This window comes from Mustela putorius, unplaced genomic scaffold (assembly GCF_011764305.1).
Source record: "Mustela putorius furo isolate JIRA1106 unplaced genomic scaffold, ASM1176430v1.1 tig00003870_pilon_pilon_pilon, whole genome shotgun sequence".
Taxonomy (NCBI): domain Eukaryota; kingdom Metazoa; phylum Chordata; class Mammalia; order Carnivora; family Mustelidae; genus Mustela; species Mustela putorius.
This window is the reverse complement of record NW_025422022.1, coordinates 1,675,494-1,693,829: the sequence shown is the minus strand read 5'-3', so window position 1 is coordinate 1,693,829 and position 18,336 is coordinate 1,675,494. Positions and strand designations below refer to the sequence as shown.

The window sequence follows — 18,336 nt, the reverse complement described above, 5'->3', positions numbered from 1 at the left end:
TTTGTAAGGAAGATACTAAATTGGCTGTTGCCATGCAGCAAGTTCTGCCAAGTGGTTTGGTAAACTTCTCTCTACACCGTTCTCCTTCACTGAGGTTCACAATGCATATCAGATATCTTCTGAGAAGTTTTAACATAAATATTTAAATTTAATCTGACAGTTGCCAATCATATTTGGGCAGAGAATACCTTTCAAAGCACATCTATGAACACCAGTGAAATAGCCCATCAGAAACCTTGAGAGAGAATGCTGTTTTAACTTAAAACTAAACGTAAAATAGCAAACCCCAGCAAAGGAAATCAGGAAACAGTATGGTAACAAGAGGCATATTTTATTAAGTTTTCCAATAATTGGAAACATTGCTGCTAAATGCAAGTTACAATTCACATGATACCACAGTAACTGGGATACATGTTATTTTCAGAGACCAGCTTCCATATCTTGATCATTAAACGGAAAGATTCTTCAGAAGAACAGTCCCTTACCCTACATATAGAAGGAGAAAAAAAAAATTAAAGATGCCATGATGATATCTATCAAGTAACTGGAAAACACTTTTAATTAAGTCAATTTAGTGTACATTATTGACATGTAAAAAAATACAAATGAATTTGTAGTGAACATTTCCATAAGGAAGACATCCCATCTAGAAGGATGATAGAACTCATGTTGAAAATATGCTTGAACTAGGATATGAAAAGGAAAGAAACACTTTTTATGAAGCCCAACTTCTAATGATGTCATCATAATTAATGAAAGGAAATTACTTATTTGAGTATCCATTTTTTTCCCCTATCTCCAACATTTAAAAGGGCATTCTTTAACTATTTGGCTTAAATTTGAAGATATTTGATTTCTCTGTTTCATTCCAGAGATCTTATTTCTACGTAACCAGCTAGCATTACAAAATGATGATAAAGAACAAGTAGAGCATACATAGTAGGAGGAATGCAAATATCAAATAGATCTGAGACTATTACATTTCTCTGCCTCTACCACATACCCTAAAACATACATTTTTTGTATTGTAGAAATGTCCTGAGTATTTGTTTTGGAGGAAAAAAAGGTGGTTACTATAATGAAAAAAAAAATTAGAGTATCTTAAAAAACTCATTTTGAAAGTAGTAGAGTGGAATGAGTTCTACACTGGGGAATAATAAGGATGCAACTAATAAAGACTAAGAGGAAAACAGGAATACTGGGAAGGTCTTTAAAATTTATGACAAGACACTCCCTTCCTTCAAAACCTCGATGCTCCCACCTGATGTCTGATACCTTTAAGAAGGTCCACATAGAGAACGGGGACTACAGCATATCTGGTTTCTGGATCTCACTTACCCCCTGACTACAGAAAGAACTATGACCTTTTCAAGGGTTATGTCCTAAGACTTAGGAACCCTGACGTCTGACAACCATGTGATATTTTGCTGTGAAGTCTAAAAAAACCCAAATGCTTTATCAGAGATTAACTTATTTAAAAACTATATAGCTACTTTGAAACATGAATGCAGGCTAAAGATAATTCACTAAATTATGACCACCATCTAACAGAGGTCTTAACAAAGTTCCAAATCTCTGCCTCAGCAAAATTTCTAATTCTAAGAAAATCATGTGTATGTATATAAAGAATGTTTGCAGGGTTCCTTTAGAGTAGACAAACCTAGGAATGCTAAATTTGGGAACAAAGATCTACTTCTCTCACTTAAGAAGAAAAACTGACTGGTTCTAAATATTTATCTATCTTAAGACCATGACTGAAGTACTTACAAAAATAGTTACTAAAAGAGAAAGTCAGGGAATAGATTATTAATGGAGTTGGGCAACAGCACTCTTAAAGTTCCACTTTCTATTCTTTTGCATCTGCCAAGGAGATAAGATACCTAAAGCTAAAAACTACTTTTTGATGTATGTGATTGTGGTGGTTTCTACTTTTCTAATAACCCCTAGGAACCAATTTTGATGGCCATGTATTATGTGGAATCTCACATTCAAGAGCCTTTCATAATATTACTACATTTAACCACTGTTTTTATTGGGAGGGAGGGAAGCGGGAAGTATGATAAAACAAGCACTTTACAGATGAACACCACAATAGCACTACTACTCTAAGTGCCAAACATTAATGAAACCCAAATCATAATGCTGAAAACTAAAAAATTAGACAAAAATTAAATGGAGAATTCCTTTTTTTCTTTTTCTTTCTTTTTTTTTTTTAAATCTTTTATAGGACAGAAACCTTAGCTCATGTCTTCTGGCTGTCATCATCTTCCACTGAACTGCACCTAAAACACAAAGAACAAGTAACAAGCAACTTTGTTTTTTAAGGAATAGGTAATAGTTTTGAAGGCATAAGATGAACTGTTTCTAGTGGAAGTTAACTTACTTATTAAACACTTATATAAAATGAAGCCATGAAAATCACCAGAAGCATCAAAATGTTTACTACTTTTGAGTGAAAATAACTACAAAAGACTTGAATATGCAGCATATTATCACCAAAATAAAGTAAGTCATGGTGGGAAAATCACTACCCATTTTGGTAAAGGTAGACAAGCTGCACCCGTGAGGCCTTATTTAAAAGGCTTCACTCTACCTGAAGATGGAAACCACCTTTTATTTATTTTTAGTAAGTCTAAACCATGAAGAGACGGGGTGTAGATTCAAAGTTGGCTTATTATATCATCTATCACCTTCCTGGCTGTAGTTCATGTCTTTAAATGGAGCAAAACCCACCAGAAGAATGCTGCTATTCTGATTTTCCATTCTTGAATGCACCAAAATGTGCATGCTTGTTGTAATTAGTGCCTGGGTGAATAAAAAAATCCCATTTACAATTTAAAAATATTATTTAAACCCCTAAAATCTGGTTATTTTCCACAATGCTCAGGAAGATAAGCATTAATTTTACCACCCAAACAGAAAAGATGTACACACATTTCTGAAAATTCTCTCCTACCATGTTAAAAATACAAATTCCTTTGTGTTGCAAAACCAAGCTGATTTACATGATTTGGTTTTAAATTGTTGCTAAATGTTTATCTACACATGCTGTCAGAAATAACCTTGTTAAGAAGGTGAAGCTGGTGTCTCAGCAAATCAGACCCCTTGGAGAAGGCGGTGAGTGGCCTGTGCCCCGTTTTCCTTTTCTCTTTCCGCACCATCAAAAGGAAAAGTGAGAAAATAGCAGAAACATTAGTTAAATCCTGAATTACACCCCATAACCTACAGGAATTATCTCACTACACTGAAAGCTGACAATATTTGTAGGATTTTTTTTTGATGAAATAGTTAGGATCCTGATTATTAATAAAACAATCAACTTGTGGCTAAGCTTACATTTTTAACAAAAAAATCTTTTAAAGACTTAAAGGAAGAAATGAAAGGTTGCTTTTTAACTATTTATGGTTTACCTGACTTACCAGCACTGAAGACAAAAACTTTTAAAAATGGCTACAAATGCCTTGTTCACAAAAGACTTTATTATCTAGTGATGCATACTGAGAACATACAGAAATCTGCATGGTCCACTTCACATGCAGGAGAACAATCTTCACTTTACAATAAGTGAGTGTCAACTGTTTTATGCAATAGACAACACTTTAAAGTCACATTCTTAAAGAAAAGCTTCATTTACAAAAGAAATAAAAGGTAAAGAAGCAATTACCGCTTTTAAAAAGCAGCTGCTTTGTTCAAGAGTGGAAGGTTTATGCCTGTATTGAAAGACAACATGATCACAAATAATGAAAACAATGAACAAATGAAAAACACTTTTACCATAAAGCAGTACACTTTCAAAATGACATACAAATAGTTAAAAATTTCATTATGTTGTCTAACTTTTAAATATGAGGACTTTCAGAATTAGGCCTCAACATGTGTCATTAGTAAAGGAAAACGATGCCTTGTCTCTACGTCACTACGAACTGTATCTAACAAAATGTATATAAAGTCTATAGCAAGTTGGTCTAAAAAACTGAAAGTCAGTAAGAAACAGTACACTGAAGGCGCTGTGTCCATCAAGCGCACACTCTTCCGATTTTAAATGCGATGAACAGAAAGGAAACTGTAACTACGCCACAGTTGCAATGCCAAAAATAACACAACATCAGCTATCACACATGCAGGGAATTCCGCCACAAAGCTAATATCCCTCATTGTCAACTGTTCCAATAAAATAACATCTTAAAACACCAGTGATGTTGATGGTTTAGCTTACCTTCAGTGTACTGAATGTTGTACACAACCTGCTTTAAAAGAGGAGACCATCCCTGCAGGCAGGCTCAAGAAGGAACAGACCCCTTTCGGCACTGACTACACCAAGGGCATGCTGCTGTGGCCTGCACACACACACCTAGGAAAACGTGAATATAAACAGCATTTATGCTGGCCATTTTATCTGAAGACCAATATGAAGCCAAGTTTGCTAAAAATAAATCAACCACCCAGTATTACTACTCATTTTATAACAGATGCTTTTGTCTTTTATGTGAACTGCAACCATGTACATTAGCACTGTAATTTTGTGCAGTCTTGGCAATTAAAACAGTTCTACAGTGAAATTTCACATAAGACACAAAACAGATTAACTAACATTTCTAAAAGAAATATCACCCTTGGTGTTAATTCAAATATATCATGCTTCCTCAAATTTGCTGGAGAAATATTTATAAGTTTATATACATTAATAAACTGCTGTGAAATTTCTTCAGTCTTTGTATTTAATTACTCAAACCCTTGGAGCTTCTTCATCTCGTTTAAATTTTTTCCTGGATGAACGCATGCTGTAGGGCCTGGTTGATGCTTATTCGTTTAGCGGGGTCCAACATTAGGATCTGGTCCAACAAGTCCTTTAGCTGGTGTACTTTTTTACGTTGGTCTTCAGGAAGCCGCTGGCACCCAATCAAGTCAGCCAACAGGTCCTTGGTTGGATTAATGGTGCTCATGACAGTAACTTTCTCCTAAAAATAATTTTTCAAGATGTGTATGTCTACTTTTATAGAGTTACTGAGCATATGTATCTTAAATCAGACTGATTGGTCTATCGAAAATTTTAATATATGTACATATATATCACCTATACAGATATATAGATGATATATATAATCTATTCATTTAAAACTTCATTTTGACAGACCGCAAGAAAGGGAACACAAGTAGGGGAGGGGGAAAGGGAGAGAAGCAGGCTTCCTGCTGAGCAGGGTGCCCAACGTGGGGCTCTATCCAAGGACCACTGGGTCATGACCCAAGCTGAAGGCAGATGCTTAATGACTGAGCCACCCAGATGCCCCTATTCTCTTTATCTTTGTAAGAACTAATTGAAAAAACTGAATGAAAAAAAAAACCCAACACCCCCCACCAGAAAAGAAAAAACAACCCCAAGTTAGCTATGAAGATTTTTAAAAAACATACTGTAAGTCTGTAAAAAGATCAAACTGCTAACAGGAAGTCTATGAAAATCCCCCCACTGTTACATAATTAATAATAATTATATGATTAAGAGCAATTAATAGTAATTAGTAATAACAACAGTAAGCACTTCCTGTTTCAACTCTCCTCTCCCTGCCCTGAAGTGGTGACAGACAGACATGGAACTGTGTGCTGGTTAAGTGCTCTGACAAAGTTAGGAACAGACAATATAATGGGGCAAAAAAGCGGAAAAGTCCCTATACTTCAACCTAGAGGGCTTGGAAAAGCTCATATAGAGCATGTATTTCCCCTGACGCTTGAAGCTGGATAAGTTATTTTTAGGGGATGAGGAGTGAGAGGAGGCAAGTAAGGTCAGGATGGTCTGTGAACAAAGGCAGAAGAGAGACATGACATGGCACGCCCTTCAGCTGACTGCCAAGTGTGGGATGGGGGAGGTTACAGAGACCCTGAGGGGGTGGGCAAACTGCTCAAGACCACAGAGTTCATCAGAGAGGAACCCAACAAAAGGATAAGGATTTTAAGCACCGAGAATAACATGATAAGATTTGTTTTTTCAAAAAGATCACTCTGGTAAGCAGTCCAGAAGCTGGATAGGAGGGCAGAGAAAGAAAATGCTCCCAAGAACAGAGGAAGAGGGCCCAAATATGACCTATCATAAAAACAGAGTCATTATACTAGACAAACATTTTTAATTCCCTTCCTCTTTCTCATAACCTCATTGTGTTTTATTCAGGAATTGGCCACCAGCAAAAAGAAATTATTTTTAGTGTTTTAAATATTCACAGCTCCTAGTACCACCCCGTATTCAGCTTGTTTACAAAAAGACAATCATTTAACGTAGCACAGTTAAAAGGGACTTACCCTCTCTGTTACTTTATCAACTTCTATATACATGAAGTTGAGGTTTTGATCAAAATGTTGGTCTTTGAATACGCCTTTCCGAATCATCTGGCAATAAAGCAAAATAAAACTTGGGTTTTGAACTATTACGAAACAGTCTGGCCTACCAACAATTTAATGCATAACAAGTCACAAATAAGACTTATTCAGTCTCTCTGGATTTCTATTCTCATTTAAGGAATCTCTTAGATTCCTTGCTCTGGAGGGTTTAACATATTCGAAAAAGCTAATATAAATGCTGTGCCTGAAACTACTTAATAACCTGAAATTATATTTTCCCAGGCAATGACTTAAACCAATTGTAATATCACATTATGCTTTCACTACTCAAAACAGACTCAAATATGAAATCATTTGTTCTTAGGAAAAATATTACACATTTGGGGCCTTTTCTCTTGGCAGTTTAAGAAACCCGATGACGTTTCACAAATTATGTTCCAAGAGCCCTGAAATGATACAGGTCAGACCTTGTTAAAACAAATACCAACATAACTAATTCCTGTGTAACTTATTCTAAACGAGTCCAACATGAGAGAATTGGGACAGTACCTAAAAAATAAAAAACATAATGGCTTCTGACTTATATGGGGCAAAATCTGTACTCGCTCAGAAATTCAGCAAATAAGCTAAAATTACCAAATTTTAAGATATGGCCCTGGGACAGGTTTATAAATGCCTGAAATTTCTGATTCATTTCTGAAACTAATTATTGTACCTGAAGCATTAAGGGTGAGTTTTATGTTAGAAAGAGGTCAATTTTAGGTGAGTTTTTCTTGGTACCTTTCCCAAATAACTTTCAATCTTTAATAATAAACTGATTGCCATCAAGTTCCTTTTCCAATATTCACCCCGTCATTCTCTGACAACTGAGCCCTTCTTCACATCTGAACTAACCTGACCTGCATCTTTTTTCATTCCACCTCTCAAGCATGTTTGGTGCTGTTACCAATAACGGTGTGCTCCCAAGGCTGCTTCTCTGCCCATCATTAAAGGATAATAAATGGAACAAGGGAAGAACAAAGATATGAAACAGTCATATATATACAAGTATGGTGCTTAACAAATTTATGCTCATCAATCTCTCTTCCTCAACTCCACTTCTACTCTAAACTGTAGGACCCTACCCTCCTGCTTAACAGAGTAAAGAAAAGCAAAGAGACATTAGAGGTGAAGAGGAAAATGGAGTTCTCTTAATCACTTTTGATAGCTCTTGGATGATGAGAACAATTATTTTTAAATAGCAGAAATTTAAAAGAGCTAAGCAATCACAGTAACCATATACCTGCCTTTCTGAAATGGTTTTATAGCCATTAGTGATGAGTAAAGTGGCAGCGATCCACTGGTCTACAGTAAACTATTGCTAAGACCTCAAAAAACAACTAGAAACAGCTCATGTTAATGTCCTACCTTATTTGGCATCTTTCCTTTGAGATCCATGGCGAGCTTCAACATATGGTTATTGGTTTTGCCAGGAAATAAAATTTTTCCAGTGTAGAGTTCATATAAGGTACAACCTACAGACCACATATCTATACCATAATCATAGCTTTTACCTATAACTGAAAACAAAACTGAAGTTTAATACACGATGACAGAAACAATCAACTATTTTCGTTAATAGGGGGTTACTTTAGCTTCGCCTACATAACTGCAATCTTAATACCTCTATTTGGCATTAGCTTCATGTTTTTTCCCCATTAATTCTTAACAGACTCTTAAAAAATGAGGGAATGAGGAAGGAATTTAAGGGGGGGGGCAGAAGGAAATGAATATTTCTTTTCTCATTTCACCTTTGGTGGAGGTGCTAACCAGCCTCAACCAAGGCAACAGGAATAGCAAAAAACAAAGGTCCCATACAATCCATAAATTTGATAATCAGACCTTGAGTAATCAAGAGCAGTCTTCTAAAGCCGAGGATTTTCCACAACTGTTTTGCTACTCTTGCCAGACATGATCAAGACTCCTGTCACAACTACCACCATTCCACCTGAGGAGGATGAACTTGCTACGGTTCCCTTCCTCATCAATGACCTCGTGCAGCTGCTGAAGTGCGATGGAAAACAGTACTTAGACATTAAATATGCTGTTTCCACTGTGTATGATGGCCCAGGTCAAAAAACATTTGAAGAAACTTACTGATTTCAGGAGCACGATAAAATCTACTGACAAGATAAGGTGTTATGTCATTATCCGCAACATGTGAAGCTGACCCAAAATCGCAGAGCTTTAAAATAGTTTTTGATTCATTAACCTGCAAAACATTTTATCATGGAAGTTTAATTCATGCCAGAAATAATTAAGGCAAGTAATCAGATAAAAATAATTGGCTTTGAGAAGTTACTTCCAATACTGAAAACAAAGTTACCCATTTTACAATTCCTTTTCTAATTATCTTATAATTCAATTTCCTAATTATAAAAAATTAAGAGCTATCAAATATTTGAATATAATTAGTAAAAGAACTTTTTTCAGTAATGAAGTATGGGATAATACCAAGTACATTCAATTTTAACCAATGTTACTTTGAGAAGGGGAGTAGTAAGAGAAAAATCTCATTGGAGCATAGCATCTTCTAAAAATGCCCAGAATACCTGTATAAAGTTGAGTTGCTATTTAAAGGAACATGAAGATAATTCATTAATAAACAATCAGACTTAGATTAACTTTCAACTGACTGAAGTTAACTTTCAGTTGCCAGAAAATTTTGATAGCAATAAAAGCAGAGGATGATTCAGATTAAATCTGGACAAAAACAGAATAAAAACATTCTTCATCCGTAGCTGCTAGACCATCCCAAATTTAGCAATCACTTCAAGTCTAAAAAAATATTAAATCCCTTAAATATAAAGAAGGTATTAGTCAAGAAAATGTTAAATACATTTGGCACAACTGATAAATATGAACTCTATATTAGTTATTTGTTTCTTTTTTCCTTTGTAAATACTTCAACATACACAGTAACAGTGACATCTGCTGAGAAAGGCTGGAGTTGCTCCCATGGCTGCTGCCACTCATGAGTCAGAAGCATGTTCAGGATTAACAAGTGAAGATAATTCATATTCCAGAGTCCCTTCCCCCCTTCAAAAGAGACACACACAAATTCCGAGTTGGGACTTGAACTTGGCCTATCGTTCCCACCCCAAAGAAACATAGAACTTTAAATAAATAGCCTTACGCACTTTCTACTGGGATATCATAAAGTTTGGTCAGTGTTACAGATTGGCCCATTACAGATGATACCCACGGAATTAAGCTATTAATGGAAATGATTATTTCTCACTGCCATATCCATAACCATTCTCTTCTCTTGGAGAACCAGGAAAATCGGTATCTTCAAATACAAAATACTTTTGAAGCTTTTTGAGGTATAAACTGCATTCAGCTACTTAAGGATGCAGTTTAGAACCCAGAGAAATCCTGGGACAATTTTAAAATTAGAACCTATCAGTAGGGCTCTTGGGCTGGCTAAAATGCCTTTAACAATTGCTGGGTATCCACACTTATACGCACTCCACCAGTTTGGCTAGACAACATCTATCCTCCCTGAGGAACATGGTACTCCTTACCACACTGATGGTTGATTCTGGGCTAAAAGCTTTGAATTTTCATTCACAAACAGCTCCCTCTAGTTTCTGATGTCTACTTTCCCCCTTTCTCAGGAAGGAGACAACATCCAGGGTCTGAAGTCCAGGTGTAAACCTATACTAGCGTAGCATTAACTTAAGGAAAACAAAGTTTTAAAAACAAGAGCTCCTAAGATTCTGGCAAATGTCTTATTCTTTAACTTCTATGGTGGTTACACAGATGTTCACTGTACTTAGCTACCTTTAAATTTTACATATTGTATACATGCTTTGATACAGATGATATATTTCACAATTTACAAGAGAAATAATATTGAGGTAAAAATTAACTATGAAGCTGACTAGACAAATCTACAATTCATTCATAACATGAAGTCTACAATTGGTTTATTACACTGTAATTATTTAGCTCCTCTACACCCAAGTTATATTAGATGTGTAACAGACTGTGAAGTCAAATAAAATCTATTACAACAGCATGTTTCATAACTAATGTGGTCATCTGGAAGGAAATATTTTAAGGTATTAAAAGAGAAGAAAAATCTGAGTAAGAGCTAAGCTATTGATGAGGTATTCTTAATGAACTTTAATGGGTCATAATCTTTTAAAAGGGTAGAATATGGGGTACCTGGGTGGCTCAAGGCAGTTAAGCATCTGCCTTTGGCTCAGCTCATGATCTCAGGGTCCTGGGATTGAGCCCCGCATTGGGCTCTCTGCTTGGCGGGGAGCCTGCTGCCCCTTCTCTCTCTGCCTGCCTCTCTGCCTACTTGTGATCTCTCTGTCAAATAAATTAAAAAAATCTTAAAAAAAAAAAAAAAAAGTGTGGAATGTTATCAACAGACAAGCTAGGAATTCCCCAAGTTGTGAACATAACCCCAATTCTGAATACCTCAGAACAGGGTTAAAGAAATGGGGCCAGGGAAGGAAGTGGTATGTATGCATTGTGTGCATTCATCATTCCCCTATGAAAATGTATTATTTCTAAATTTAAGAAACACAAACCCCGTGAAAGTTGCGTATTACCACTCCAGAAGTCTTTAGTTAAGAGGTGAAGAATGTGAAAGAACACCTTTCAACTTAACACCTACCTAATCACAACTGAGCTCTTCTGTCTTTGGGCCCTTCCTGGGCACCTATAAAAACACTACTCTATACAACTAGTTAAGAGATAATTCCTTTAAATGTCTCTAAACCTGTGAGACCACAAATCAGAGAACCAAGAGCTGTGAACACTATTTCAAATCAGCAAGATGTGCATTTTTTGTGTTTAGGTACCAGAGGAAGCCCATCATTACTATATTAAGGCCCTCTTGGGATTTATGTGTACTCTAAATCCATCAATCTTAAAGGATAAAACTGAGACAACAGCCTATTTCCTTTCTTTGTACTTTACTATAAAATTTCATGGACTCATTTCTAAAAAAGTAAACACTGGCTAAGTCCTTTGTAACGGGTAGTATGCTGAGTTATTCTTTTAAGACATCATTTCTAGAATAATACAGTGGTTATCACATTCCTCATAACCTATATGGATGTACAAGGCAGCATGATTGTTTAACTTACCAGGATATTGTCTGGCTTGATATCTGCATGTAGAATATTGCATCTTTTAAGGAGTTTTAATGCCAAGAACAACTGTTGACTGTAGGATCTTACAGCTTTAATATGAAGACCAACATCCTTACCATATTTTTTTAACACCTCTCGTAAATTCATACTTTTAGGAGAGAAAAAAACAACAACCCACAAAATTAGGGGTTAAAATGCAAAATGGAAATAAAAAAGGCAAAAACATGTTCAAGCATAAAGTAAAATCAAATCCAAAATATTAATTAAAATGAAAGTATCTGTTCATGAGCCCTCTCAGATGTTTAATAAATTACTCTACACTGAAATGAAAGCACATGAACCTGTGTGTATGTAAGACAATTCTCCAATAAAACTCAATTTTCAAAATAAATGGAAGGGAAGACATATAGTGGCAAAGTTCTGATTGATTTTAGAATGGGTTTACATTTCAAAGTCCAAAACTGAAGCCATAATTTTGAAGATCAAAACTGTATTTCTACTTCACTACTCCCATTTCTTTTTATTACATTGTGATCCTTTCTTGAAGTATTTAACTTTCAGAGAATCTCTTGTTGAGCTGAAGGCTACATTAGGTTAGTGTCTGGCACACAGGTCAATTACTTTCTACATTAATGATTGTCACAAAGCTAGTTCTTAACCAAAAGTAAACAACAAAACCAGCTAACTAGTAAAAATAAACACACAGAAATTTCTCATGCTGTTTATCTAAATTTTAAGTAATGTACAGGTTTGACAGTGTACCTTAGAGGCTCAAATACGAGACAGAGATGCTGTTTGTGGTAAAAGTGTCTGAAGAGTCGCAAACAATGAAATTTGTCATCAGGATCAGCATCGTTAAGTTTTTTCAGGAATTCTAGTTCTTTTAAGCCAGTTTTTTGCCTGAAAAGAAAAAGAGAATTAATTCAAAACTGAATACAGAAGAAAATTAAATAATATTTACTAGTTCCAATTTGATGTATCATAGATGGTAAGTAGCTCGGATTTTTTAAGTACTAATAGTAATTCTGTTAAGGAATGACAACTTTGTATGTCACTCACACAATATTTTATACTTAGTCAAATACGGTTCCCCTGGAGCTTATTTCCACAATAATTAATAGAAAGAAATACTGCAGGAATAAACCCACCTTGCCTGAAGGATATTCAATCTTGTACATTTTCTTTTTTTTTTTCTTTCTTTCCAGGGAGAGGGGAGGGGGAGAGGGAGAATCCTAAGCAGGTTCCACACCTAGCTCGGAGCCAGATATGGGGCTTGATCTCACAACACTGAGGTCATGACCTGAGCTGAAATCAAGAGTCTGATACTTAAATGACTAAACCACGCAGGTGCCCCAAATCTTACCTATTTTTATTTCAAAGACATCTTGATGTAAATGCTATTTTAACAAAAATGGAACCACACTATATAAGAGTCTAAGAACAGATGTCTTACCAAATACTAGGATTTGGTTTTCCTCTAGAATTTTGGTTATCATTTGTCAAATAGGTCATATTTTTAAAATGGCTTTAAAAATGTTTTCTAAGCCTATGGTAGCTGAAGATGTTTATGTATATCTATAATATAACAGTTCTTTTCAGTGTTTTAAAGCTGATGGCAAGTTGACTTTAACATCAGCTCACTGTGTGGTAGAGACTGTGCTTATTAAAACCTATGGGTTTGACAATTACCTCTATTACTATTATACAAAAGAAAAAAGGGCAACAGATTCACTACCAGCCTTCTGTCATTTTAAAACTGCAATACTTTTATAGATTGTGTTACCTTTTTAAAAATGTTCACTTGTGAATACCTGTGTTTTTAAGTTTCATTACATAGGTCTTTTGAACTTACATGAGCTCATTGTTTCTGATGATTTTTACAGCCACTTCTTGGTTGGCTCTTGCATTATCTCTGGCTCGTACAACATTACTGAAGACACCCTGGCCAGTGTAGCCATACACATTGTAACGCTTATCTAGGACTTCACCTATGTTCACACCTAAAAAAGTAAAATTAAAAAATGGGAATTTTGACCATAATAAATACTTAACAAAACTACGAGATATACATAATAAAGTACAAAGAAACACAGTGCAGTCACTTATTAAAAAAAAGTGTCAAATCTCTACTGTGTGCCTGGTTTCCTAGACACCACAGAGAATCAAAGATGAGCCGCCATCAGTCACTCTTTCATAATGTGGTTCAAGCTGCATGCCCACTTCCTATTAACTGCTGAGGATTTTAACATTGAGTAGGGAAGAAATGTGCTCACTGAAGTGTTTCCAACTGTAGTCCTGAATGACAAATACTGCATGACTGGCATCCCAAGTTCCTTGTGTGTCGTTTTTCTTGGTTTCAGATCAAGACGAGGAAGTGACGCTCCCCCTTCCTCCTGGAGGATTATCTCATGGCTGAAAACAACTTTGAATAGATTTAGGTTGCACATCAAGTCTTTACCTCACTTCTATGCATGAAGCTCCTGAGCTGCTTACTGGAATATAACATGGCTTCACGCAGCTATTAGATGTGCCATCCATTTTAAGTGATGGCACTGGGATGTGACTTTCAGAGTTCTTCAATGTGTGACTGCATCAAGCAACATACTTCTAAAAAATGTTGTTAACAAACCTAAAATTAATCAGAACTGTGAACTTACGGTAATAGCCTTCTGCATCTGTCCAGTTATCCCTGAGGTTGGGATTCTCTTTGAAATCCTTTCCAATGCCAGCAGCCCGAAGACGAGCACTCTGAAATGAAGGAGGCAACAAAAGCTATTTACCTACTAATCAGGCAGACACTTAAAGCACTTCCTTTAAAACCAAAATGGGGAAAACCGGCTATAATTTAAGAAAAACATTTTAGCCAAATTAAGTCAACTCTTACCATCAACTACGTAAATGCAATATACCTGGAAACACAATTAGCAAAGTCTCACATCACAATGATGCTCAGGAAAGAAATGAACAAAGTTATCTTCAAAAACTCTTAGGAATATGACTAGGGGATTATAAATGAAAATAAAAACTCAAAAACCAGATATTGTTTTCTACAGCTATTAACAGACAAAGGAGGACAAAAATTACAGATGGGCATTCAGTTAACAGTATTCAACTCTCCTACCAATTTTCACATTTCTTTTATTGCTGATTTCTCTTCACATATATGCTGCACTAACAGTTCGTGTGGGAAATTAAGAGTATCTGCACTTCTTTTTTTTTTTTGTATCTGCACTTCTGAAGAGTATGATGCACCATCTTCCATGATACCTGGAAGACCCTTCCAGGTCCAAGCAAATGAGGTGCACGGATACTTTCACTGGCTTAATCATTTCATTCTCTCTTAACCTAAGCTTCATTTTGACGTTCCTGCTGCAAAGTAGAGATACATTACTTAAGCCAATGACCAATGTCTTCAGGGTGATGGACACAGACTGCTTAATCTTACTCTATTCTTAATTTCTCTATTTTACGTCCACTTTCCCTTGCTAAAGCTTCCCTATTTCTCATGTTCTCTTGAATTTATAACGAAAATGGTCTCATACTTTTAAAATATGTTTTTAAGATTTTTTCAAAAAAGTCACTAATAGCTAAAAAACCCAAAATTTCTTAATCACTTCCTTGTAATAACATTCCCAACTCTTCAGTGAATGTACTAGGATCCAAATCCTAAGTTCTCAATCACCCACAGTATCGAAGTCCAAAGGAGACTCTGTTCTAATACAGGCCTGGAAATTACTGACATCACCTTGTTTTCAGCTAACTATGCACCACAACCCTCCCCCCAACCCCAGTTTGTAAAATGAAAAAAAAGTTGTTTCAAAAAAATACACATTTAAGTCATCTGGTGTTTAACTTTCCTGAAGCTCTTGAATTGCTCTACCATACTTGTTTTTAAAATCTCGACCTAATTTTAGACTTAAGAGAAATGTTGCAACACTAGTACAAAGAGTTTCCAGATACCCTTCACTCAGACTGTCCAAATATTAACATTTATTAATTCGCTTTATCCTTTTTTCTCTTTTTGTACAACACAAACACATACTTATATATACACACACACACACATATATATGTTTTTCTTAAAATAAAGATTTATTTGACACAGAGAGAGACGGAGAAAGCAAGCACAAGCAGGGGACACAGCAGGCAGGGGAGAAGCAGGCTCCCCACTGAGCAAGGAGCCTGCTGTGGGGCTTGATTCCAGGACCCAGGGATCACTGACCTGAGCCAAAGGCAGCTGCTTAATCAACTAAGCCACCCAGGTGCCCCTATATATATTTTGTTTAAGAGTTATGTTTTTAGGATTTAAAATTACTTACATCAAAATAGGCGGCAAACATATCATCAGATTCTGTAAACATATCAGGTGCCAAGAGCTTTTTCTGAGATGAACCTTAATGGAAATTGACAGCAATAATTTGAAAAACGAAGAGATACAAATTAAAACACAAATAAGTCATCAATGTAATATCACTAGCAATTCAAACTTGTACATGTTTTTCATTAATACACAACTTAAAGTCACTTTGTAACACTTAAGATGTATGAAGTTATGCATTTTTTACTAAAAGGATGCATTTCAGAAAGTTGAAAGGCTTAATGATAGTACTTTCTCCACTGTTTTCTCTAATATTTAAATTAATATGCTAATAGCTAAATGATGATTATGTATTAAAATCAAAGTTCCTCTTCAAAAAATTCCATTTCCAAATTGCAACTTAAATCTCAAAAGGTTAACAACCCCACTACAGATCTAGATCTCTATGTATCCCCTAAAGAGTCCAATAACCCTGAGAAAAACTGGGCAAAATAAAAGGAACTCCTTAAAAAAAGGAATGTAATGGCTTTAAGTATAAGAACATACATCCAATCTCACTTATAGTAAGGGAAATGCAAAGTAAAATTACAACAAAATACCCTTTCTCTTTTGAGATGGGCTAAAAAACCCGAAAAGCAGGATAATATCCTGGTAACAAGGCCCCGCTAAGCAAGTACTCAGACATTACTTGCAGGGGGCAAAAACTGTGCAAGCCTTACAGAGTAAGGAAACAGAGCACAATTACACTCTTTTGACCCAGCAACCTCACTTCTGGGAAATCACTTCAAAGACACAGTGGTAAGCATTAAAAAAATGAGTGCAATGCCACTATAATTAATGTTCCAATGAATAATCAACAATTGGATACAACCCAAATGTCCACCATTAGAAGACACAGTTCAAATAAACCTTGGCACATTCATCACACTGGAATAGCACGTAACTATAAAAAGGAATGAAGATCTTTTCATACCAGTAAGTGGCATATTAAATTCAGTGTGTGCTTGTGTGGGCAAAATATACACACGTGTGAAAAACATTTTAATAATCAAACAGATGATACTAAAAATCAAAAGCAAATTAAATTAACCTAAATCTATCAAATGTGTGGTATAAGCATACCAAAGTATTTCAAATGACTTTACACCTTAGAATGTACCCCAAGGATAAAAAGAACCATTAAATTTTCAATTTGCATTCACTACATTCAATATTGGTGATTATACTGATAACTATGTAAAAAAAAGCTTCAAAATAACCTAAATAATCATGTTATTAAGGATCACATTTTTCACTATAAGAAAATAAAAAATCAATGTTAAAACTCCTATAATTTCAAGTTTGAAAGGGCAATTTTTCAGTATGAATCTCCCCTTTCCAAAAATGTATGTATGTCCTAGCTTTGCCCACTGAAAAATGCCATGAATAATGAGCACTCCTAAGTGCTTTGTGAAGTCTAAATGGCATTTGCTATTAAATGGAACCACAGTTCCTTGGAGCAATAGCGGTTTCTGTTCTGGAACATGATAATGTGCAAGGTGATCCTGTGATACCTTCCAATGTAGCAGAACGGGAGTTTGCAAACTGGTCCCCTGCTTGTTTTTATAGGGCCCATTTTTACATTTTTAAAGGTTTTTGGGGAAAACAAGAGAATACTTTGTGACATGTGAAAATTATATCAAATTTAAAATTTTGGTGTTCACACAGTTTTCTTGGGAACACAGCCGCTTCTGCATTACAAGAGCAGGGTTCAGTAGTTGGAACACACAAAAAAACACATAAATTACAAAAGCCTAAATACTATCTGACCTTAGTTGCTAACCAGTCCTAGAAAGAAACACATTAATAAATATATTAATACCAATATATCCTGTAGGGTTTGGATCAAAAAGACACTGGAAACCAACTTAAAAAGGCTTCCTCCGTCCCCATCTCAGTTGGAGAGAGAATTTAAGTACATGATACCAAATAATAAAACCTGACAAAAACAACCCCAATCTCACCAGTCATCTCCAGAGGTTGTTAATGTACCAATTCTATTCTATGGTAAGTATTAGTCAATAAAAGAAAACAACCAAGCATTTATCCCGACTTTCCTGTACAAACTGTATTTACTGGGTAACCAAAGGATGGAAATCTCTCTCTTTTTTTTTTTACAGAATTACAGCTAATAACTCAAAAAGAAATATGGAAATTAAAGAATCACCACTTTGGAGTGTGTCCACATGCCCTCAACCTTCATGAAAAACAGTGGATCTAAGGAATGATCACCAATGGCTGCTGAAACTGCCAGGTGAACAGCTGAAGGGCAACTTCATGTTGGACAGATGTGATTATTTTACCTAAACACACAATCTCAATCTCAATCAAAACAGGACAAGCACACACCACATACGCCACCTGATGCAATGCAAGTACACACCATTACTTAGGCAGTATTCTTGCCCCCAAAAATTAACTTAAATCTACTCAGGTCTCTAACACTTCTATTAGTTTTCAAGAAACACAGAGGATAGAGGAAACAAGATAAATGAAAAA

The 18,336-nt window shown here is 35.6% G+C and overlaps 1 protein-coding gene across 15 annotated transcripts in view; it reads right to left on the bottom strand.

The window, feature by feature from the left end:
- Positions 1-312: 312 nt before the first annotated feature.
- PRPF4B (pre-mRNA processing factor 4B) overlaps positions 313-18,336 on the bottom strand; it is a 38,226-nt gene continuing 20,202 nt past the window's right edge. The window contains exons 7-18 of one of the 15 annotated variants that reach the window (XR_006602604.1): positions 15,800-15,873; positions 14,138-14,228; positions 13,333-13,480; positions 12,243-12,380; positions 11,475-11,628; positions 8,464-8,578; positions 7,735-7,886; positions 6,289-6,375; positions 3,063-4,958; positions 2,734-2,805; positions 2,237-2,282; positions 313-486 (exon numbers count right to left, since the gene is read on the bottom strand). Coding sequence is in view for 3 of the 15 variants with exons in the window: in XM_004753632.3 (XP_004753689.1) it covers positions 4,755-4,958; positions 6,289-6,375; positions 7,735-7,886; positions 8,464-8,578; positions 11,475-11,628; positions 12,243-12,380; positions 13,333-13,480; positions 14,138-14,228; positions 15,800-15,873 (1,163 nt within the window). In the remaining 12 variants the exon portion in view is untranslated. Of the gene's footprint in view, positions 4,959-6,288; positions 6,376-7,221; positions 7,304-7,734; positions 8,579-9,281; positions 9,406-11,474; positions 11,629-12,242; positions 12,381-13,332; positions 13,481-14,137; positions 14,229-15,799; positions 15,874-18,336 lie in introns of those variants that run through there. The other 14 variants (XR_006602605.1, XR_199514.3, XR_199511.3 and 11 more) reach the window with 14 other exon arrangements.